General features: G+C 42.3%; 1 protein-coding gene across 1 annotated transcript in view; it reads right to left on the minus strand.

The window, feature by feature from the left end:
- WSCD1 (WSC domain containing 1) overlaps positions 1-25,508 on the minus strand; it is a 56,323-nt gene that overhangs the window by 15,289 nt on the left and 15,526 nt on the right. Inside the window, exons 3-5 of the mRNA XM_044993839.1 lie at positions 18,754-18,868; positions 16,261-16,445; positions 5,680-5,801 (exon numbers count right to left, since the gene is read on the minus strand). Of these exons, the coding sequence (XP_044849774.1) occupies positions 5,680-5,801; positions 16,261-16,445; positions 18,754-18,868 (422 nt within the window). The remainder of the gene's footprint in view (positions 1-5,679; positions 5,802-16,260; positions 16,446-18,753; positions 18,869-25,508) is intronic.

The raw sequence follows: 25,508 nt of genomic DNA on the forward strand, positions 1-25,508 counted from the left end.
CCTATTATTTGTGCTCCTAATAGAAACAGTCTGTGCTGTGTGAGCATGGGTGCCACCTTGGGGGAAAGGATGGACATGTGCCCCTCATCTTTTTATTATCGTGGGGATATCCCCCAGTGCAGTGCACTCCTGGTAGCCCCAACATTTCTCTGTGGTTGCCTCATTATGTGAAGATGGGGGAACCAGTGCTTTCCCACTGGCTGGAATACAGATGCTCATGCATTCTAACATTGGTTTTGAAGTTAACACAAATGCCCATTTTGAGTGTAGAATTTGGCTCCCTGTGAAGGTTCTTCCCAAGTAAACCACAAATGGGGTTTAACTCTCTCACCCCTACTTCATACTGTGGGCTGGCGTATCGGCCCCAATGAGGCCTGTAAACAAGTGGAAAAAACTGTCAAGCCGATCAATTACCACATTTCAGGAAATGCTTCCCCAACAACGTTAAATGTCAGCTGCCTCGCTCAGCCAGAAAACATGGCTTGGTCGCCAATTTCGGCACAGAGAGTGCATTTTTCACTAAAGTTTCTTGCACATTTGCCAGCCCCAAAGAGAACCCAAGTTAATAAGCATTCCTTCCCCATTCCTTCAATGCTATTGACTTTAATATGTTGGCAATTTTTAAATCAAAGGAAGATCTCCCCTTCAACTGCTTGAACTGTTTTGTTTCATCAAGTATATTAAGCTGTCAAATCTCTGTACATTTTCAAAATGATTGGAGAATTTCGGATAATAATGTTACTTTATTTACAACATTAAGGTTTCAGCAACACGATGTGATTCTGAAAATGCAGAGCAATTTTCAATCCTGGAGGGAATTTCTAAGAGCTTATTTCCATAAAAATTAATGTATAAAATCTTCCTTTTTGGCTTCAACGTGCGTTGGGGAAGGGAAAAAACAGGGAGCTGGCTTCATCAGTGAACAATTTTCAGCAAATGTACTGCACTCGTTGAGAGCCCAACAACCGTTCTGGGAAACGCACCAGGAGTCTAAGCACGAGTGTGAAGCCCTGCAACTCTTTATGTTTGGCCCCCTGATTATTCAGATTTTGTGCATATCTTATGCAGAAAATGGAATGATTGCAAAATAATGTATTCAGCCATGACTTCCTTTTACTGTTTAATCAAGGACTACAATCCATCCCCATTCTGTCAATCTAACCTTCAATAGTGACACAGCCCCTGATCCAGCAAAGGATTTAAGCACGTGCCTAAACTTAAGCACGTGAAGAGTCCCACTGAAGTTCAAAGGGCCCGATTCTCTATTGCTTTACTCCAGTGTAGATCCACTGAAGCCAGTGGGCCTACCCACAGGCTTAAAGTTAGGCATGTGCTTAAGTGCTCTTGCTGGATCCAGCCTTACTGTACCCACAATCCTATTGAAACAAATGGGACTTCTTGGGGCTCATGGGGTGAAATCCTGGCTCCATTGATATCACTGGGAGTTTTGCCCTTGAATTCAGTGGTGCCAGGATTTCACCTGTGAAGAGTAAGTTACTACCTAACATGCCCCAAAATGGCAGAATCTAACAGTTTATATTAAGTTCCTACTTGTGTAAACATTTGCAGGATCAGGGCCTGCAACCCCTTACGCATAAGCTTATGAGTAGCTTACTTGCACCAGAGTCCCATTAATATCAACACCCAGGCCCTTAAACATTAGTTTTCTAGTTAACACAGCTCTAATTATTTTTGTTTGCCTTCCTTACAGCATTTTCTTCACCATTTACATAAATGCATCCTAACCGTAGCCTCTAAAACTCTTTTTTATTATAAACCCATTCAGTTAATGAATTGCCAAGAGATCAAAAGCATATAGAATTAGTTCAGCTCTGATCACGGCTAAACCTTGGATGCAGCTTTCCTTGAGACAGGGGGACACAGTTGGGACTACCCAAAAAGCACAGAGACGCACTAACATGTGCAAAGAAAGGCAGTGCCCGTCATCGAAAAAAATTAATCCCTCAATGCTGCTCCTGATTTGAGGTTTGTTTGAAAATAAGCCTGTTCATTTTGCAACCAAGTCAAACGTCATTTAGCAAATTTCTATCAACTGGCCTGTTCTAAGAGTAAAAAGGAAAATACCTTGAAATTAGCTGTCCCCCTGAAATAAAAATCTCTGCTTATTTTACATTGCAAGGTCTTTAGGCAGGGAAGCATTCTTATACATTGTACAAACATATAACACAATGGGGCCGTGATCCTGAATGGGTTCTCTAGGTGCTACTGGAATATAAATAAAGGTAATGGAGCTATGATGATTTACACAGACGAAAATCTGGCCCAGTTCCTGTTATCTTACTGAGTTAAGACCAGTTCCAATTCCCAGTGAAGTCAACAGAAAACCTCCCATGTTCTTCAGTGAGAGCTGGATCTGGTCCCTAAGAGCTTTATCTTAACTAAGTACTCATGAATTAGCTTTTCTGAAAACCAAGCCCTGTTAAGGTATCCTAAAAACCGAAGCATCCAAAATCACCAGTCATTTGTGACAATGTAGGCATCAGTGTTTGAGTGCATGTTTAAGATAACCTTTCTTCTCCAGGGTTTTCCATACAATCATCTGAGAAATTGACAAGCAATAATTACACCTCACAAGTGGATTAGTTAAACCCCATTAAACCCAGGTGGACATTTTTATTCCCAATTAAAGTGGTCTTCATTCGGTTTAGTTTAATTCACTTCTAAACTGAATTAAGGCCACTTTAATTCGGAATAAGAGTGTCCACACAGAGATTTAATGTGGTTTAACTAATTCATTTAAAATTCACACTTTTAGGTAGTTCAGACTGATTTCCCTGCATAAAAAAGGGTAAAGTTGGGAATAGAACCCAGGAGTCCTTCAGTTCAGTGCTTTGCTCTACCCTTTATTCCCACACACTCCCTATATTGGTATTGCGTATGCATGTGCATATACTATGGTAACTAATTAACACAGAACAACGCTTCAGTGGCATTTTCTCAAAACACATTGAACTGAGGAGGTGGTAGAAAGGATATGTTGACTGGAAAAAGACTTCCCACTCCTCATCAAGGGATAAAAGCTGCTAAAATTACTCTACCTAGTGATTATGAAGATTTTGTTTTTCGTGCCTTAATACTTTTAATCACTTTGTGTTACTAGAAGACAAATTAATTGAATGTTTGGTTTACTCCATGTCGTCTGGCTTTAGGCTAAATCTGACCACAAACCAATTCTTCCTTTGCACAAAGATACAACCCAACTCGGGCGGGGGAGAAGGACTGCCTCTCAATAGAAAATGCCTGGGCCAAATGCCCCACTCCATTACACCAGTTCATCTTTACTCAAGTCAATGGAGTGAGTTATGCAGATGTAAACCCAGTCGATTGAGGATGTATGCCAAGGCCAAGACCCTAACAGGGTTCAAAAAAGAACTAGAATAATTCATGGGGGATAGGTCTATCAATGGCTATTAGCCAGGATGGGCAGGGATGGTGTCCCTAGCCTCTGTTTGCCAGGAGCTGGGAATGGGCGACAGGGGATGGATCACTTGATGATTCCCTGTTCTGTTCATTCCCTCTGGGGCACCTGGCACTGGCCACTGTTGGAAGACAGGATACTGGGCTAGATAGACCTTTGGTCTGACCCAATAGGGCCACTCTTACATTCTTATGACCTCTATGTCAGTCTACAGGCCAATAAATAAGTAGCAGAACTTTATTAGCCACTGTGTGGTCATTTGCACCAATGCAAAGTGGGTGTAAGATGTTACTAAGTCAGAATTCTCCACTCAGGGTTTATCTAAACACGTAAGTGGAATCATTTTAACTATGCCATTATAGGGGCAGTACAACCCCCTTTGGGTATGTCTACATTGCAATCAGATGTGTGATTGTATATGCACACCTGAGCTAGCTTTGATCTAGGTACCTTTGGTAACAATAGCAGTGAAGCTGTGGCAGCACAGGTTAATCCCTCAAGTGCATACCCAGTCAGGATCCACAAAATCATTTTATTTACTTATTATTATTGTTGTTATTTTTGTGTTACTTTCTATGAAGTCTGGACCTTGACTATACCTTGATCAAGAAATTTGGATATTGGAAAAAAAAATTGATTGTCCTGCATGGCTTCACTGCTATTGTAATGAGCTACCTAGATCAAAGCTAGCATGTCTACACATGCTGCATTCACACCTCCTGGTTGCAGTATGGACACAATTATATCAGAATAAAGGTGCTTATAGCTTAGACTCATATGAAAAGGAGAATGAGCTAGTGGTTTAAGGAATCTTTGGGCTAGTATAACTGAATCCACACTTGAGGTTGTACCAATCTAGTTATTTCAGTAAAAAAACGGTACCCCAACCAGTTATACTGGTACAAAACTGGGTGTAGATAAGACCTCAATTATAACAGTAGTAGAACCTAATTCTCATTTAAACTAAGGGTACGTCTACACTACTCGCCAGATTGGCAGTTGGTGATCGGTCTATTGGGGATCGATTTATCGCGTCTAGTGTAGATGCGATAAAATCGATTCCCAATCGCTCTGCCGTCGACTCTGGAACTCCACTGAGGCGAGAAGCGGAAGTGGAGTCGATGGGGGAGCAGCAGCGGTCGACTCACCGCCGTCCTCACGGCCAGGTAAATTGACCTAAGATACGCTGACTTCAGCTACGCTATTCACATAGCTGAAGCTGCATATCTTAGGTCAACCCCCCCCCCCGCAAGTGTTACGCCACTGTGGCAGTACAAAGTGGCCTTCAATTGGGAATAAACATAATCTACATCCACTTTAAAGCCCCAAGTGTAAATGAGAATCAGACCCTTTGTAGTCACCTTGGACAGCTGTCAAAATGATCACACACGATGCAAAAGAGTGGAGAATCATTCCCAGAATCAAAGTGGAACTTAAACTCCACCCATTCAGGTAAACTGGAAGTAACACCATTGTAGCTAATAGAGGTACCTCTGGGTAAAGCTGGTGTGAAACAGGAATAAGGTCAAAGCACTGATGATCAGATTGTCGTCCAAATTATTTTGGACACTTTGGACCCACTCCCTTACACCTGTGCAAAGTTGGTATAAAATGCTACCAGATAATATTTCTCCCCCACTCATACTACTTGTTGTTGTTGTTTGTTTTTTAAAGGTGTGTAGTCACAGAGGCCAAAATCCTCATCTGGTATAAATTTACAGCAGTGGAGGATCTGGCCCCCAGGGCTTGATACTGATCGCCTATACACGACTATTATACTGCTGTAATTCCAGTGAGTTCAGCAATGTGACTGGTGATTGACAGTAGTATAACTGAGATCAGAATCAGGCCCACAAGCTACAAAGCAGTGCAGCAGGAGGTACAACTGGACATAATTCTTCCATTCAAGGTGCTGAACTTGAATCTCTTAAGGGAAGAATCTGTCCTATTTAGCATTCATTTCAGGTCTGTACTTGTTAGTCAATATTGTATGTCACGTTACTTTCTGCTGGCCCACTGGATGGTCACTTAGGATTGGTTTCCCTGTACATCATCTTTAGTGGCAGAATTCTGATTTCTCCTCCCCCACATAACTAATTAGACACTGTGAGCTTCCTTTCAAGAAATCTGTCCTTTGGAAACTAATTTTTGAATCCACAGCTCCAAAGACACTAAGCTTCTCCATTTACTTCATAAATTAACACATACAGAGAAAAAAGCGAAATGAGAACTGTTCTTACTTTCTTGGAGCAAAATTCAGAGCACATCTCCACCGTCAAATTGGACTGTATCAAAGAGGCTGGAAAGGTGACTGTTAAATTTTCTGGAGCTCTAAAACATCCTCGATAGATAACGTTCCTCCCTGCGGGGATATGAAATAGGTTTCTCTTGAGAAAACAGCATCCATAGTAGCCTGTCACTATCACAAAGGACAATATTCATTTGAATCTTTAAAAAGAATTCTCCATATATATGTATTTTCAGAGTACTTTAGAAATAAGCGAAATAGAGAGAGACACTAGGAAAATGTATTGCAAGTCCTGCTATACTGAAAGGAACACACCCCTTTAGCCCTGTACTAACTATTGAAAGTAGGGCTGCAGAGAAGAATTTAAATTAAATTCCGCTGGTGGAGGGCATTGCTATTGTTTGCAAGCCCCAGTTTTCTTTTGAAGATATATTTCCCCTGAAAGGCTTAAAAGCCCTGATACAAATCTACAGAGCTTCCCATGATCTGCACCAGAGAAGAAATGGAATTTAAATGAGTTCAGAAGCCCCTTCAGGGACCCACCTTTCTGCACATCTGTTCAGTTATGAAGACATCCTCCCCCCCTTCTCATTCATGTGCATTCTTTTCAGATCAGAGGATCTCACTGCAGCCTTCAAAATCTAAACTCAGCTTTTACAAGTCATTCAGGGAGAATGCATGCTCTTTGCTGAAATCCTGAGGGCCAGATTCTGATCTCCATTGCACCAGTGTAAATGCTCAGTAACTAAAGAGATCAGTAAAGTTACTCCAGATTTACAGATGAATAACTGAGATCTGAGTCTTGCTAGTACTTAGAGTGTAGTGTTCTGTCCCACTTACCATACAAGGACAAATGTCCCTTTGCAAAGTTGTCCTGGAAATATACTAGCCTAGTCATGCAATTGGCTTTCCTACTCTTTGAGAAGGTGAATGATGATGCTACGGAAAGTCATGATATTTTACGAACCCAGTCACATAACAACAGTACCTACTTTTTACATCACTTTTAACCCTAGATCTCAAAGCACTTTACAAAGGAGGCAAATATCATTCTTCCCATTTTACTGATGGGAAAACTGAGGCACAGGGAAATGAAACAACTTGCTCAAGCTCGAGCGACAGACCTGGGAATAAAATGCGGGTCTGCTGAGTCCTAGTCCAGTGCTCTATCAACTAAACAATAGAGCGTCTACAAAAAAACATGGTAAATGGGCAAATATAGTTAATATTGGACGGAACTAATAGGAGATGTAGTTTGGGCCCTTGACAAGATTACATGCATATGACTGTCTGGCAACATGGCCTAGATTTCAATTTCAGTTACGCCAGTGAATTCAGAGTAAATCCACAGATTTCCATGGAGTTGCTCCTCAGTGACAAAGGAGTATATGCAACTAGTATCGGGACCCTAAAATTTTACCTTTCTCAGTGGAAGGAAGAAATCAGAGATGCAATCACTGAGATGCAATTTTTAAGGTGATCTGCTTGTTTCTCAGTAGGGATCTGCAGAGGCCACACTGCCAGTATCATCTCTCTCACAAAATCTTTTGTTCATAAAATCATAGATTTTTTTAAGGCCAGAAGGGATCATTCAACCATCTGATCTGACCTCCTGTATCGCACAGGCCAAAGAATTTCACTCAGTTACCCTGTATTGAGCCCAATAACTTGTCTGACTAAAGCATCTCTTCCATAAGCATTCAGTCTTGATTTGAATCTATCACATCAGGGGATAATCACTCGAACTGTTTAAACTGTGTTCCTTATTTCCAATGTGAATTTGTCTGGCTTTAACTTCCAGCCTTTTGTTCTTGATATGTCTTTCTCCATTACATTAAACAGCCCTTTAGTACCCACTATTATCTCACCAGGAGCTTATTTCTCCGTGGTAGCTTTACACCATAATCACCTCTTGATCTTATTTTTGATAAGCTAAACTGTTGTGTTGGCATCTCAACAGCTTGATGATCCGCATATAGTGATCACCATTTAAAAGAATCACGTACCAATCAGCCACCTCCCTGTTTTAAATACGAGAAAACATTATGCTAGCCCAGGTACCACTCTACAGTATCTGGTGCCAAATGCTGACCTTGCAATGGTAACCACTCTGTTTGCAGAACTGAATGATTTTTTTTTTTTAATGCTGAGACTTTCAAAGTGACCTACAGGATCTGGATGCCTAACTACTGTTAGACCTGGTCTACACTGGGGGGGGGGAATCGATCCAAGATTTGTAAATTCAGCTATGAGAATAGCGTAGCTGAAGTCGATGTATCTTAGATCGACTTAGAATCACTTACTTTGCATCCTCGCGGTGCGGGATCGACGGCCGCTGCTCCCCCGTCAACTTTGCTTCTGCCTCTCGCTGAGCCGGAGTTCAGCAGTTGACGGGAGAGTGATCGGGGATCGAATTATCGTGTGTAGTCTAGATGCGATAAATCGATCCCTGATAGATCGATCGTTACCTGCCGATCTGGCGGTTAGTGTAGACGTACCCTTATTAGAAATGAATGGGACAATGGCATGTTCAGATGGTACTGGCCAGCTATGAAATTTCCAGGCAAAAAGTATCTTTTTGTTTCTTTTTATTTTGGGACGGAACAAAATATGCTCAGTGTGCCAAAAAAAAGTGGAGTCCAAGGTATAATCAACAGGAATAAGAAAACAAGGAGTAAAACAGTCAGGAGCAGGATACACACTAAGGTGATAAGATTACAGGAGGCAAAGGATCTGATCCATTCTATTCTACATAGGTTTTCAGAACACTGTAGAGCAATAAGTGACATGAGCAAGATCTGTCTTGTGGTTCATTCTCTCTCTCATCCTCGCCCCAGGAGAACTGCACGTGCAGTGGAGCTTTAGTGTTTATACACGAGAAGTTGGGTTGAAGAAATATACTCTGCACTTGGAGTGGAAGGTGCGGAGATTTGTGATGGTCCTCCATTTCTGTGGGAGTTCGTTCCACGGCCTTGAATCAGCCCCTGAGACAGTCTGGCGGCTGCACAGATGAGTGTACCCTTATGGTAGATTTTGATCTCACGCACATTTGAGCAGGGTCTAATATTAGAGTTCAGTGACGTTACTGCTGACCTACACCAGCAAGAGAAGAGCTTCAGGTCCAGCATTTGTGTGTATGGGCATCTTTAATTCTCCAACAGCAACATGTGTTCTCTTTGCTGCATTTAAAGACAAATCAAGCCCATATCCCTTGCTAGATCTCTCTATACATACACATGCATCTTCCCTCATCCAGGCCAGGTCTTCACTTCAATTTCATAAGCACCCCATTTGTCCCAAGACAAAAGTGAATATTTTCCAAGCAATTCATAATGAATTGGGCCATGTAACCCTGCCCCATAGCTCTGACAATTTACAGTTGTGCTATTTGAGAGGGGTTGGGACTAATGTTTCCTAGAAGTAATTTATTTTATTCCAGTACAGAAGCTGCATCTGTGGCTTTTGATGTGCTGTGCTTGGCTAGATAGGGTACCAGTGCTCAGTGGATGACCATCTTATCATGTGATCTGAACACACCATCACTGTCACATTGCCTGCTTTCAGTCCTGTATAGCATGGCACTGCTGAGAATCATGCATAGATAAATGTGGGGTGGAAGGGGGCGAGGGGGTAGGAAGAAGATGGCAAAGATATATGGAGACCATCAGAGGGAAAAAAGACCGAGATAAGAGCATGACAGAGGTAAAGACAGGAACTGCTGGAATTCCATAATGATTTCCCTCCCCCAGACCCCCCAAAAAGGTCCAATTCAAAGTACTAGCTCAAGATGAACTATTTCTCCATCTACTGCAGCAGTATAATTCTTTACTAGGTATATTAGAAGAGCGTGCAGAGGCCTCATTGTGCGAAGAACTGTACAAATGAGATGACATGGTGGTTGCCCCAGAGCTGTTCCCCTATGAGAGCATGCCAATGTGCATCACGCCAGCTGATTATAAAGAACAGCCTATATGTTATAAGCTAGAACTGGGCAAACCTATGAAGGCTTACTAGTTTAGATAAGGACAATCGGAATGGTCACATGCTGATGTGAAACGTATCTGATTTGTGCCACACTTTTTGATGTCTCTTCTCACTCTTCCCTTTTCCTTCTTCCTATCCTCCTATTCCTTTCCACCATCTGAAACAACCACAAGCTCCCCCGTCCCCATCCCATCCTTCTCTTCCATGCCCCACCACCAATCCTCTCCTCTATCTCCAGAAGGTCCCTTTGATATTCTAGCTCTTTTTGCATGGCCCCAAACAGAACCCTTAACCAAGAACACTTCCCCAGTCCTGCACTAACTTCCATCCCTCAACAAGTCCCCGACCTTTGGTGACATCATAGCTGGAAGGTGTGAAGGGGAATGAGGCTGTCAAAACTGCAACTCTCTCACTTGCCCTTTCTCTCCGCAATGTTCAAATCTGTTCGGGGCCAGATCTTCAGCTGGTGAATAGCAACCAAGATCTGCTGAGATCTGGCTCCAAGTGTTTCCTCGAATCAGATGTGTAATACATTATGGTCCTGATCCTTAGCTGGTCTATATGATTCATGCCGGCTGAGGTATAAATTCCTTGCACTCGAGTACCTCTGTCTGGGGAAGGGCGACTCTGGTTGATAATTGCCTCGCGAATGCTGGAAGGGGAGATTGGGCTGTTCTGTGACATTGCAGCTCTGCTTCAGACCCCAAAATGGAGGTTACTTGTGCTTACGGCCTGACTTTTGCTCAATTACACAGTACGGTTCCCTATAAATAGTAGTGCTGTCAGACCTTACCACGGTATATGTAGGATAAAACCCGCAGGCATTAATAGAGACGGCCTGAATTAGGACATTTGATCATTTTAGGTGGAAAGACTTCGGCCTCGATTCTGGATTGTGGTACGACCACCTTCCACTACATCATTGGTGGATTATAGGTCTAACACCAACAAAGCCAACCACAGGAGGATCACCTCAGGGCAAGGGATCTTCTGGTGGCATAGAGGTCTGCTCTGCCTTTGCCCTCCCTATCCTTTGTTTCCAATCCACGAGAGGACCTTCTCTCTTCTCACGACAGATTACTTTGTATAAGAGCCTTTGGTGAGAGACTTGTCAAAGGCTTTCTTAAAGTCCAAGTACACTATATCACCCTGACTGCCCTTGCCCACATGTTTGACACCCTCAAAATATTCCAAAAGATTGTTGAGGCATGATTTCCCTTTACAAAAGCTGTGCTGACTCTTCCCCAACAAAGCATGTTAATCTATGTATCTGATCATTCTGTTTTTTACTATAGTTTGAACCAATTTGCCTGGTACTGAATTTAGGCTTACTGGCCTGTAATTGCCAGGATCGCCTCTGGAGCCTTTTTTAAAAATCGGTGTCATGTGTTCTTATGTTCTTACGAGAACTAACAGCAAGGGAGACTATCTGGAGATATGCGTCAGAAGAATACATCTCAAAGGTACACAGTACAATAATAAGAAGGGGAAAGAACCCTTTTGTTATCCATTACTGAGGGAACAGAAAGGTTAGTGCTCCCTGCATTGCATGAATGGTGGGTACCCAGCCCTGTGGGGTGGTGACATTGAAACTTATCTTAGTCAAGGATTGTAGCCTGTTGACTTAAGTTTTAGTCATGAGGAAGTGTGACTGTACTTTTGTTTTATTTGTAGCCATTTTATCACTCTATTATCACTTAAATCTGTTACTAAACATATTCTTATTTTATGATAAATTCATCTCGGTGCTGTTACATTCAAGTAAGATGTGCCTCCTTAGCTGAGCCAGGAAGCTGGTGTATATATTCTGTCTCTTTGGAGGCAGTGGATTTGATCATTTCTGTGTGTAACCAGTGATGGGCTGGATGCTGCAGGGAGATGCTTCTGGAGTGTTTGGGGACTGAAGTACACCAAGGGTTGACCTGCAAGCCAAAGTTAGGACTGGTGGAGTCCTAAGGAGTTTGCTTGGCCGAGTAGGGGCTGCCACACAATCTAGCACCAGCTCCCTCTTATGCTGAGGCAGAGGGGTAACAGGGTGACTTACATTTCCAGACATCCCAAGAAAGCATCTCAGCAACCCCCACTCTGAGCTGTGTGGTCCTCTGCCATAGTTCTTTGTTCCTCTAACCAGTGATACCCTTAAAGATGAACTGTAACTTTAACAGAGGATATAGCACCAGCTACATTGCAGAAAGGCCTTGTCCGATCAAAAAACGTGCAAACAAAATAACAAGCTGTGGGGAGAAAGAACTCTCCATAGGATCAGACTGTTAAAAACAACACAGCACCAAAAAAAAAAAACCCACATAGAAGATTCCCTGCTGCCCATGAGGCTCTTGAAAGACTCATTGCTTCCCACATTAATATATGATTCACGAAACAAAAGTTTTATGAACCTATGGCAAATCCTATCAAATCTGATCTGGACCAGAGCTCCAGCAGCCTACACCTACATTCTCAAGGGACCGGAGAGCAGCAGGCTCTGTGCACAGCCAACAGATAATAATTTAAGCATATTGCATTGTTCTGTCTTAGTCTGCCTGATTTGCAAGGGAGAAATCTATAAATAGATGGCCAAATTCTGCCCCTATGTAAATGATGGGCTCTATTGTGTTTAACTGTAGCTGCAGAGTGGTAACAGGGCCAAAGTACATTGCTCCAGCTGGGGCTATTGTTTACCACTGGTTCCGTGTGTGTCTTAGGCATCTCCCATTGTGCCCAATCTACAGAGGATGTGAGTCTGTTACAGCTCTCAGCTTGAGGAATAAAGCTTTAAAGCTGTAGAGACTGCTGGTTTTTGCTCTGGAGGGCCCTGACTCAGTCAAGACGGCAGTTGCTGCACTCCCTGATCCCAGGAGGCCTTGCAAAGGAGCACAAGAGATGGGTGGAAGCCCCTTCAAGCCTCCCCCACCCCCCAGCCTGATACGTACTCTGCTTTTATATAAGATCTATGCAAAAGGCATTCACATTCCTCTATTGTTCTGAAGGCCTTGCCCCAAACAAAATGAGTGGGAAGAAGAGTGGTGATCCCAAACCACAGAGAGCCTCACTTGTTTGTGCTCATTCTTTTGACTGATTAATAAATTATGAGACCCAGCTTGTAACTTAGAGTCATAGAGTTTAAGGCCAGAAGGGACCACTAGATCATAATCTCCCGCATATCGCAGGCCACCAGCACCACCCCTCACACTAAACCCAGCAACTAAAATGAGATCAGAACATAACAGACAGCAGAAGACTAAACTATTAGGTACCACAGGCAGAGAATAGGAGGGACTGAGCTGCATCAGTATTTGACAGGGAAATGATTAGGTGAGAGACACCCAGAAACGCCTGACAAGTGACACAACACCCCTACTGCAGAGGAAGGCAAACTTCCCCCAAGATCACTGCCAATATGACCTGGGGGAAAATTCCTTCATGACCCCTCAGATTCCTTCCTGACCCCCTTGCACACCTTGAGTAATACCTTACTCTTTGAACAGTCCCACTGAAGTCAGCAAGACTATTGGGCAAGTAAGGTACTAATCAAGGTAAATAAGGATAGCAGAACATAGCCCTGGAAGCTCTGTAGAATGAAGGGATCTATTGAAATGGTGATCAATTAGACCCTGAGCTTGTGAGCAAGAACCATCCGAGAGAGACTGCTCAGTGCCCCTTCAGAGCCCTGGCCCATGCCTTCCAGCATCCCAGCGTAGGCTCTACAGTCTGTTCTCTGAGCACCCAGAGCATCATGCCAGAGCCTCCATTTTCACCAAACACCCTCACAAAGACAGGAGCCATGATCACTTAATGGATTGCAGCTACACTGCAGGACAGAGACTCTCCTTTCTAAATGGCACAGAGAGGCCAGGATATAGTTCTAACTTCACAGATAGGAATTTCTCCAGCATAAGAGGCATATGATATTGCTCATACTATATAATATTCATCTAAGTGCAGAGGGCCAGCAGATGGCCTATGTCTTCCTTAAATCACACTAGCCTTATTCTGAGGCCTTAAGGGATGCATAGACTTCTGCAAATAAGTGAATTTCACTTGCACTGACTACTTATAAATGCTGATAAAAATCCCACTGAAGTGATCCCCAGCTGGCCATCAGAAAGAAAAGTCAACATTGAAAAGAAGTGGATTCTAGTAAAGTATTTTTTTACTGAAAGAAGGAACAGACCAACTTTCCTGCTGCCTTTGTCAATGGGGGATGGATCAGTCTACTGCAATTAATCAGTAACTAGTTTATTATGTTCCTTTAAGTTTAAAGCATCTAAGTTTAGGTACCTTGGTTTGACAGTGTTGGTGCAAATATTTCTCTTGATAATGATTAACTTCCACCCAGTGGACAAATTCACATTTGCATAATTCTTTTTAATTCTGAATCAGAATAAAATGTTGGAAATGTGAAATTTTCAGTGGTATGAACCAAAATGGAATTTTTTTAAAACTTCCAGGCTGGCAAACTGGTGCCCTGGGAGCCAGCTGTGCTGCTTGGGAGCCGGGCAACCTAGAGAGCCTTGGGGTACATCTACACTGTGCACTAAGCCCAGGCTCTGACTCAGCTTTGACCCCAAATCCCCCTTCCGTCCACACACAAATCAGTCTTACTTGGGTCAGCAAGCACTGAAGACCCAGGTCCTAGAATCCTGCTAGGGTGGAGGATCAGAGCTCAAGTCTTGCTATGACTGAGGTCCAAACCCCACTCATTTTGCAGTGTGGATGCAGCTCAAGCAGCACACCTGAGTCATGGACACACAAGCGTGGCTGTCAGACCCAGGTCCAGCAATTTAAAACCCAAGTTTACACTATGGTGTGGATGCTCAAGCGCAGGTCCACAAGCTCAGGTCTCACAGACTCCGGCTTAGTGTGCAGTGGAGACATACCTTTGGGAGCCCATCAGCTGGGCTTCTAGGGAGTCAGGTGGCCCACAGAGGCTAGGGATCCAGAAAATCCATCGGGTTGGCTGCTGGGGAGCCTGGGGACCTCAGCATTGCAGCTGTCCACCACCTCGTGGGCTGATTTGCAGGCTGGTGAGAAACTAAGGAGGCTGGCCTGCCTGCCTGGTTTCCATGGAAAGTTTAGATACAATAGACACATTCCTGTGTTTTGATTCTGTCAAACCAGCATTATCTGATGAGAAAACTGTTCCACTGGAAAAATTTGGACCTGCTCTACCACTGACCCTTTGGGCCAGGTTAGAGGCAAAATAGTGGGAAAGCAGGCAGAAGCAGCAATAGCATACACCGTATCTGCTTTGTGGATTATATTCCATAGATCACTTCATTCTACATAGCTTCCAGGACTATATTCTGCTATCCCTATTTACCTTGATTAGTATCTTACTTGGCCAGTAGTCTTGCTGATTTCAATGGGACCATTCAAAGAGTAAAATCTTAATCTAGGTGAGCAAAGGCATCACAATCTGGCTCTTACACACACACACACACACACACTCCTTCCTTCCTTCCTTCCTTCCTTCCTTCAGAATTAAACAGTGATGCAAATCCTGGGAAACTTGCCAATGTACCTGTCGGCCTGACATTAGCAATTTAGGTCTGTGTACCTGTGATCTATAATTAATGTGTAGCAGTTGGCATTATTGTACAAATCTTGACTCTTCTTTCACCATATATGCTGATGCAACCTGAGGTCTTTGTTGTTTTGTTCTCAGCAAATAGTAACATTAAGAAATCAGAAGGTTTGTAAAAGTAAAGACTGCTCAGCTGCTTAGATATTTATGTGGTTTGTGTTGGTCTGAAGGTTTATCTATTTTATTTCCCATGATAAATCCTAACTGAATGGCAAACAAGAATTGGCAAAACTCAAAATTAGTCACAATTCCCCACAAACCCCAGCTATTAGGAGAATAGGTGTCCTGTAGGGACTAGCAAATCTTTGTGTCATATCATTACCAGCTCTCATCTAGAAGAGACAGAGGCATATTCCTCTACCACTGGGAACAGAAACGTATTGATTTTGTTTAAGAGAAAGTTTGGGGCAAGAATGGTACATGCATTCTCTTAAGCGAATGGCAGAAGAAATAGGTTTCCTAAATTTCTAATACACTTGCATTTTGCCCTGTGATAATGAATGCAAGACAGATTTTTTTTGCAGATAACCTCTTGTTGAGGTGACAGTCATAATGCTCTATATTTTACTGGTTCCCATGGTTACTCAAACTCTTTATGTAGCAACTCTGATGCAACTGAGTCAGATGCTTCACACTCCTCCTAAATAAATAGTTGAATGACCATCCAAGCTGAGCTGGATACTTGCCCCAGCCATAAGTGGACATCATGGTCCAGCTTCTCAAAGTCTTAGGCACCTCACTCTTATTGAAATCAATGGGAATTAGTTGCCTAAGTAACTTTGGAGATATGGGCTCATGCCCTTAGAAGCATCTTTGCAATGTCAGCTGTCACTTTCCATGTTTCAAACCCCATTGAAGGATTCTCTGGAGGGTGGAATGATACTTTTTTCCCCCACTGATGTCTGAAGCTCCCTGTTTGCGGGATGAACTTTACTCAGGACAGCATGCTGAATGCCCTGTCCCTGTTGGGAGAAAATACTCATCAAATACCTTTACATTACTTACGTCGTTTGGCCCCTGCCCGCAGCTCCTCCACCCTGTAGACAGACAGCCTATTCACCCCACCACAGATGGAACCTTTCTCTCCTTTACATTCATTGTTGCACTCTTCTTGCTTTGCAATAGTTACTGGGAGCTTGTTCCCACAGTAACATTCTGCCCCATACTCTAAGCCAGCGTAGGTATAAGCCCTGTAGGAAGAAAACAACACCTTGAATACAGCTGGACCCTTTCATGCCAAAGTTTCTCTGGGCAGTTGGCAAACTTGGGAAACTTCTATACACATGCCCCTGACCACCACAAGAAATGTAGCCAACTCTGGGCAACAAGGCAGCGACTGTTAAAAAGGTGAATAACAACACGGCACGACAGTGATTGGCAAGAAGTGCAGAATAACATATCCAGTTGAAAGCAAACAGGGAATTCTGTTAGGCGGAATATAAAGATCCCCATGGCAGTTTGCCCAGTGCACTCAGTTTTAATACCCCTGCTTTTGAAAGAAGTGCTAAGGAAATATTAATAGTGATATTTTCCCAGGACTTTATTTTCATGTCTTATCCAAATGACAGCCCAACAGCACAGTGCTCTTAAGACTATGCTGGGTACTGGTTCAGTAGTGTCTCCTGTGGAATCACAGCACCATTTCTTGAAACAAGAGTGTTTGTTGGAGGTTCTGATCCAAGTACTGCTCAGGCCTGAGCCTGTTTAGAATGTCAGATGTGTCCTGGTCCAAGCAAAATATTTTAGCTCTTTTTTGTAAAGTATTTGACCATTTAGAGCAGCACAGAAGAAAAGTCCATTTCTGAAGCTATCTTGACTAGCCTTTAAAAGGAGCCAATTTTGATCCAGTTAAGGAACTTTCAAATGGTCAAAATAAAGAACTGGCTATTACTTCAATTTTAGATTAAAGGCTTCCTTTTCTCCTTCAAGGTATAAAAGTGTGCTTCAGTGAACAGTTGCTATATAAAATGAGAAAACCCAAAAATAAGTATGAAAGGGCAATCCGCTCTGATTGTGGAGGTGTCTGTTAAAAATTTTGACATATGGCTTGGTGTAAGGAAGTTAACTTTTGCATGGATGTAGTTTAACTGTCAGTACAAAATGATGGCATACAAATAGAAAGCCTTTCTCTCTTAAGGTGAACTCTCTCTCTCTCTGAGTTTCTTGCTGACACCAAGATAAACACACACACACAGCTGTGAGAACACAGGGTGAGATCTGGAGCTATGCTGATTAACATCAGCTGAGGGTCTGGCTCATTATTCTTAAATATATTTCAAACAAGAATCAATAAACTGCTTGTAAAGGGATTCCCACTTACGTTTCTTTTTGGTGGGGTAAGAGTTAATGGCTAATTCCCTATTGCTGTTCAAGCAGAGCTGTATTATTACTTTCAGTATTATTTATTGTATCCGCCTCTTCAGCTCCTCTCCAGTCTGAATGTAACCTAATGTCATTTAATACTTGTAATCACAATCATCGTTACTAAAAATTAATACTAAACAAGCTTTGAAGAAGGATGGTTTTGTGGTTGACACACTGGACTGGGACTCAGGGGATCTGGGTTCAGTTCCCAACACATTGTCTGTAGGGCTTCAGGCAAGTCATTTAATCTCCCTGTGCCTCAATTCTCCATCTGTAAAATGGGGATAATAACCATTCCTTTCCGTGTGTCCTGAGTCCAATATGAGCATCTGCTCTGGAGTATAATTCCCCTGTGCACCAAGTTAAATCCTGAGCAAGATCAACCCTTCCAATACTTCAAGCTGTCCTGAATCATAAAGTGTCTCGCCAGTTTTCATAAGTGGGCTCTGCTAGGCCCTGCTAACCTGAAGCACTACAGCTAGAGGAATTAGCATATCCCAAGAGTGAGTCTCTCTTGGTTACACAGTGATTTTTAAGCATTGCCCTGAACAATGGGTAGCACATAAGGATGATGATGATGTAGCTGAGGAAGCGGTGTGCCTGAGACACACCTCTGAGTCTCCATTCTTCTTCTGCTTCCTCTTGCCCCTGGGAGCAGAGAGACTGGTGGAGAAATGCAGGCCCATACCTGCCATCAGTTCTTACCACCGATTCACATGCTGGCTCAGCTAATGTGGCCAGTGAGCCTGGGGGCAGAGCCAACATTCTGACCGGTTCTTACCCCCTCTTATTCCCCATGTGCAAGTGTGTAGGTCACGTTACAGTTCAGACCACAAATTGGGCCAGCGAACATTTCCTGCACTCTCTGTTCATTTCCATGTAGCCAAGCAGTAATTCCAGGGAAGGACACTGACCCCAAAATGGCTTTGCTTCTGTGGTTAGGCAGGGGTGAAAGAGTCCCCTTTTTGCAGTGTTGCCAAGCAACCTTATGTTTGGAGGCATGAGGTAAAAACTGTTTTCAAAACGGTTTGTCTTCTCTTTAATATATGCACATTCTTCCACATTGTGAACTCAGTTCTAAATTCCCTTTGTTATCGGAGAACAGTGAAAAGTGCAGTAAAAATCTCTCTTTACCTCTCAGCACAAGCTTCTTGACAATGAGATACTGTCATTTTTCTTAAGTCATAAAACACAGCTCCCTTCAATGTCTTCTCCCTGGAATCATCACTGAAGCATCCAACATAAGTGCCTAAAGTACATGAAATAGCACAATAGTTAGAGATAATCTTACATCCTGGAACATTCAACTGCAAATTCAAGGTCCTTCATTATACATGGCACTTTGCTATTTGCTAAAGTTGTAGCAATATGTTTGGCAGCCTGGGCTGATACATAGACTAGTCGTGTTGACATTCAGCTCTTCTAAGAAATCTTTTTGTTATTGGGGGTGAAGTTAAGGTTGAGGGTGAGAGGGGGCAAAGTAAGGATGAGGCCCACCACAGAAAGGCAAGAGGATAGCTGTGAATGCTGGTGGGGGTTATATCTGGTAGGGTATGTGGGGAGTGGACAGGTGAGGGAAATGTAGGGGAAAAGGAAACTTATCCACAAAAGTTATTTTAAAATATAAGGTCCTTATGTTTTTCCTAGATCCTTGCACACTCATTTACTCGCTTCAGTAGTTCCTTCTGTCCATCACCCATGGCAACAGAGCCCTCCGTCCACCCTGGTCACCATCCCTGATCCACCATTCTAGGTCATCCTGTCTTGAGTCCTCACCACACCTCCACATCTTCTGTCCCTTGGCCCGTCTAAGTTCCCAGTACCCTACATCCTCTTCCATGCAGCCTATTCTGCATCCCTCCTACGGCCAGGCCAGGGCCAAGTTAAGCCCCCAGCGCGAGTTATGGCAGCATTTAACTTGCACCTGGCTGTAACAGCCCCCACCAGCCAGAAGCTACTGTAGCAGTCACCAAGTGCAACAGCGCTTCAGCCATGCCCTTCTTTCTATAGCTAGCTCACCTATTTAGGGCAATAGTGTTGGCCATACTGGCCCTTATGCCATCCTGGGATTCCCCTTAGCCAGCTAAGCTAGTTCTGTAGCAGCTTGGGACCAGCAGACCCGCTCAGAGCAGCTGCAGCAATTGGTCAAGATATGGCGCACGATAAGCCAACAAAATGAGTTAGGAAAAATGTTCAGAGTGAAGGGAAAGTATATTTTTTACAAATACCGTGACTTGGAAAAACCTTTGGGATTGTTCAAAAACTTCCCTGAAAAGCTCTACCCTGGAATGAAATGAGGTGTAAGAAGTTTCAGGAAGCTGGTTCTTTTTGAAATAGGTAGGGCTGTATTGAAAACTGAGTCTGCAGTGGAAAGGTAACTTTAGCCTTAGCTATGGGGCTCTCTGTCTGTCTATCCTATTGAACCTCACCTCCTCTCACATCGCTATTACTGAGACCTTTGAAATACACCTGGCTTTACTTAGAGTTTGAAAGCAAAATATTTCAGCCTGCCTCCTATATTAAACATCTTGTCTTTTTTATTTCAATTACAGACTACATGAAAAACTTGTGTAGCCTGTGATATACTTAAAAGAATTCCCCACCAGAAGAAATATGGAGATGCTTTATAATGTACAGTGGAGTGATTCAGGTATATGGAGTCATTTGGGTATAAAGAATGAGAGGAAATTTGATTCTGGAATTTGATTCCTATTAAAATAGGAATATTAGAGGATGCAAGTATCATGTGATCCATAGACAGGAAGGGAAAATAAGATTAGAATTGATAAAAACCATACTGAAGAGTAATAAATCAAACTACAAGGGGGAAAAAAGCTGCTCCACATTCTAATGGAGAATTCAGAGCTGATAAAATAAATCCAACATTTCAATGGCACAAACAGCACAGTAGTTTCAAAGAACTGCACATTGGTAATTTGCAAACATGCAATTAGAAAATTCGCAAGCTGTGAATATACACCTACAAAAAGCTGTTAATGAAATGTGAGTTATGCACCTGGAATAAGAATTTTTTATATTTCAGTGGGGCCTTTTGATTTCAGGGGCTTGATTCCACCCAGTTGCCACTGAAAATGTAACATGGGTTCTTGTCAAACTCAGAGATAGCATAAGAGAATCTAAGTTAATGTAAATTATACCTGGTTCTAGCCCCCATGAGTAATTTCCATCACTGTAGACTCCTATAATTCTCTTATCTACTTATCAATATCTGCCTTAATCTTTGTCATCACTCAGACCACATGACCTTAGAATGCAATGGTGTTTCAGTGATAATGTCTGTCAAATAGTGAATAACATATAATGGGATGATAATTTCTGATGAAGCCATATGAGCTCTTATAAAGCATCCTAGAAATATGCACTATTATTAGCTGGAAATATCTTCTACTGCACAGCAACACACCATGTATTATTATTTGTATTAGAAGTAATACTTGGGAGACACATTGTGTGTGGTGCTGTACAAATATCTGGAAGAGACATTCTCTGCCCTGAAGAGCTTAGAATCCTAATAGACAAGAAAGTTAAGGATGGTAGGGGGAAACAGAGGTGAAACGACTTGCCCAAAGTCATGCAGCAAGTCAGTTGGCAAAGCTGTAAATTACAGCTGCGTGAATAACTGATTTTTCAGTTACCTGTCAATTCCACAAAAATGGAGGGTGAGGGGGATATTGCTGAGTTGACCCAGATCTGAAATTTTTCAAAATTTCTGTCAAATTGGGGAGGAAAAAAAGTTTTGAGTCAAACAGAATGTTTTGTTTTGATTTTGAGCTCTTCAAAAAAAAAACTTTTTAAAAAATAAAACAAACTTGGAAACAATAAAATAAAAATAAATAATGAATTAAAAAACAAATGCACATTTTGTTTTGAAAATGTCAGAACAAAATGTTTTGATTTTGTAGAAGGATTTATTGGGGGTGGAGTTTTGACATAAACCATTATACATATTCTATATGAATCTATATATTTTTGCCAAAACCAAAACAAGTTTGGTCAAAAATGTTGTTGACCCCATTTGGGACTAGAACCACATCTAGCGTCCTACACACAACAAGACACTGCCTTCCCCTTTTAAATCAAAAATTTTTCCAGCCCTATCAAAGTTGTATCCTTTGAGGCTGTATCCTGTAGGAGCATCACAGATGCTGTGATGATCTTAGTAGGAAAGCAGACCTTTTGCTGGTTCTCTGCACCAGGGTAAAATTTCCCCCCTCCGAAAATTATTTTTTTTAAATGATCCAGGTGTATTGTATTGACAGTAATTTCACACCAAGGTGTCTTTACAATCTAAATGGCCAAACTGTTGCTCAAGAAAGTCAGACTGGGACTTTTAAAGGTGCTTAAGTGAGTTTGTCCCATATCTCAGTAGGCACTCCGATCCCAGAACTGGGTGTTAGGCCCGTCCTTTTGAGGATCTTGTCCTGGGTGCCTTATTTCCTTAGGGTAAAATTTTCAAAGGGTCTAAAGGCCAGATTTCTAAAGGTATTTAGATGCCTAAAGATGCAGCTAAGTGCCTAGCATGACTTTCAAAAGCACTTAAGTAGGTTATGTGCCTAACTCCCATTGATTTATAACTGATAACTCCCACAGCCTAGTCTTCCTTTGAAAATCCTTCTATGACCTGAGAATCTCACTCTTTCAGGACCAAAATAGCTTTGAAAATCTGGCCCTAAGTCACTTTTGAAAATGGGATTTAGGTGCTTTTGAAAATTTTACCCTTACGATCCTTTGTAAATCTTGGCCTTGTTGAACTATGAGCTCTTCAAATTATTACATTAAAATACATTAATGTTGAAAATATCCATAAACGTAGTTAATACCGATGCCAGTACCAGCCATTAATCTAGTGCCTTGCTGATGTTATAATTGCTAACTGAAAAGGAGCCAAGAGATTATTTATTGCTGCATCTCACTGGATTATGCACATTTGAATATGCATCATTTGAATATTCAAATGAACATGAAGTGACAATATTAATAACAGCATTATTAGCAAGCCTTTGGAAATTACTATCAATTAAACTTTCCATGTATAGAGTGTGCTGTTTTTCCCCTCTCCTAGTAAACTTACTCACTCTTTATTTCATTATGGATCTCTTCCAAGATATAATGAAATACTTAGTGATTATAATGCCTGCTGAAGTTTCAACCTCACATGGTGATTTCCTTTCAATAAAATGTCACATCGCCTTAAAGCGGCTGTTTTATTTGTATATGCCTCCGTTCTCAGCTTCATACTGATAGCAGGTGGGCTTGCTCATATGTTTAGCTGGTGTGTCCACCCCACAACTGCTCAAGCATAGCATTTGGATAGCTAGTTAGTCAAATCCTTGTTGAGCATAGGTGGCAAACCCTAGATACTTATGTATGTTTGGTACTTCCATGGCCTCTGTTTCCGTAGTATTTGAGCACCTCACAATCTTTAATGTATTTATCCTCATAGCACCCCTCTGTTTTCCCAATCTGTAAAATGGGGATCTGAGGCACTACGTAGCTTGCTGAAGGTCACACAGGAAGTCTATGGTGGAGCAGGGAAATAAACCGGTATCTCCCAACTACCAAGCTAGCACTCTGCACTCTAGGCCACCCTTTCTCACGTCTCCAGTCAGTCTCACCCTCTCTTCACATGCACCAGACCTATTCAGCAACAGCTAAATTGAAGTGAAAAGAGCTAGAACAGCATACAGCTGTCATGAGCGAGAGGAGAATCAGAGCTACCATCTTGATAGTTTCTTCTGCTGTCCAGACTTTAAGTCATGGGGCATGTGGGCATTTATCAAAGCCAACAAACCAGGTTTATTTCAGACGGCACCTTGAAACCCATCAGAACTATATTGGGGTGTAAAAATGTGAAGCATGAAAGTACAAATCCTAGGGAATCTGGATGAAGTGAACATAATGTGAACCGGTTTCATGAAGGTCTCTTCCCCTCCCCTCAAATATCGTCACACATGATACAACAAACCTGTCAAGCCCATGTGCTGGATGTGTCCTTGCCTTGCTAAATCACCAGTCATCTATTGGGTGAGCAAAAGCAGGGTGTGTACTGTCTTCACGATCAAAAAAGAGACCCTTTGAACTTGTTAAATACTAACCTCCCAGGTGTCTCAGCTGATTCTTACAAACAGTCATCCTTTGGACAGAAGTACATTAAAGTATGTGGGAACCAATGTTAGGGAAGAATTATTAGTTGAAAACAAATTGATTCATTCCTAAGGGTTCATTCTCAGGTCAGTCACAAGTTTGAGTCAACCACAAGTGTAAGGAACAGCTTGACTTTGTGTTTCTTGCTAGTCTAGGAGTTTCTGTTAGTCTGAAGCCCACAGTCTACAGACACAGTGCAGTCTGCTGAATCTCACTTAGGGCTGGTCTACACTACCGCAGTAAATCGATCTAACTTACGCAACTTCAGTTACGTTATTCACGTAACTGAAGTTGACGTAGTTAGAGCCACTTACTGTGATGGCTACACTGCACTGTGTTGATGGGAAAGCGTCTCCAGTCAACTTCCCTTATGCTTCTTGGGGAGGTGGAGTACACAAATCAATGGGAGAGTGCTCTTCCATCAATTTAGCGTGTCTTCACCAGACCTGCTAAATCGACACTTGGTGCATTGGTAGCAGCAGTGCCAATTTACTGGTAAGTGTAGACATGCCCTTAGACTCCACCGTATTTAAATTGCATAAACCCTTATGATCTTTGCCACCCAAACCAGTTAACTGTGAAGTTTTACTCCATAAAGCCATGAGTACTGTTTGAATCTGGTTCTCTGTCAACCTGAGAATTCCAGCTGCAATACTTCGATCCATCTATTGTGCACCATTAATCCTAACTTCTTGTCTCAGTTTCCAAAAATGTCCACATTGGGTGCAACCAGTTGACATCTTTTTGTGGGGAATTTCAGACAATGTTATTTCTTTTGATTATATGCTCTTCATATTGTTTATGATGTTGGTAATGTGGCATCTAGTTATTCGGAGTCCCTTTCCTCTAGGTCTTTATTGGCCAGGGAACATGCCAGAAGACCACAGCCTTTTCCAATTAAGCCTAGAGATAGTGAAGTTTAGATAGGGTCATTAGTACCTTGCATATCTGTTCCAGTGTAATGTTGTTGTGGCAGCCTTTGTCCATGGGTGCTGAAAACTCGCATGCACTTTTACAGTGTCCTAGTGGACTTGCTACAGATGACTACAGTGAGCTCAACATATATTGGTACACATAATGGCTTGCTCTTTTTTTTTTATCCTGTAGTGACCTGGCACCCGTCACTCAAATCCTTCTGATTATTGTAATTCCCTGATAGTAGGGCTTTTGCGCTTTCAGCTTGTTTGGAAGGAAGCAGCATGTTTGATCATATTACTCCTGCCCTACAGATGTTTAAGGCTGACTGTCTTTAATGCGGCTGACTGAATCCATCTTATCCTGTTCTTTTGTAGGGCCTTGGCTATATTACAGTCAACTCTCACTGAAATCAGTGGGAGTCTATCCATGTACTCTAATAGGTTCTTCAGGTCAGCTTTTCAAAGATATTTAGACACCAAAAGATGCAGACGGGCAACTAATGGGGTTGTCAAAAGTGCCTCAGAAGGTTAGAGCCTAACTCCCTTTGAAACTAGTGGGGGTTAGGTGCCTAACTTGTTACGGAAACTTTTGACAATTCTACTTTGGGCAGGTGACCATCTCTGCTGTGGTGGACCATAATGCGTGAAACTTATTCTTTCTAATAATCCACCCTTGTCTCAGCCTCCAGCCTCAGTCTCACTTATTCCTCCAATAGGACTCTTCGGTAGGACTGTGAAAATCACTGAGCCAGGCGAATCACTGAATTTTTGTCAGTTCAGTGGCTGAAGCAAAAAAAAAAGTCACAG

This window comes from Mauremys mutica, chromosome 19 (genome assembly GCF_020497125.1).
Source record: "Mauremys mutica isolate MM-2020 ecotype Southern chromosome 19, ASM2049712v1, whole genome shotgun sequence".
NCBI lineage: Eukaryota > Metazoa > Chordata > Testudines > Geoemydidae > Mauremys > Mauremys mutica.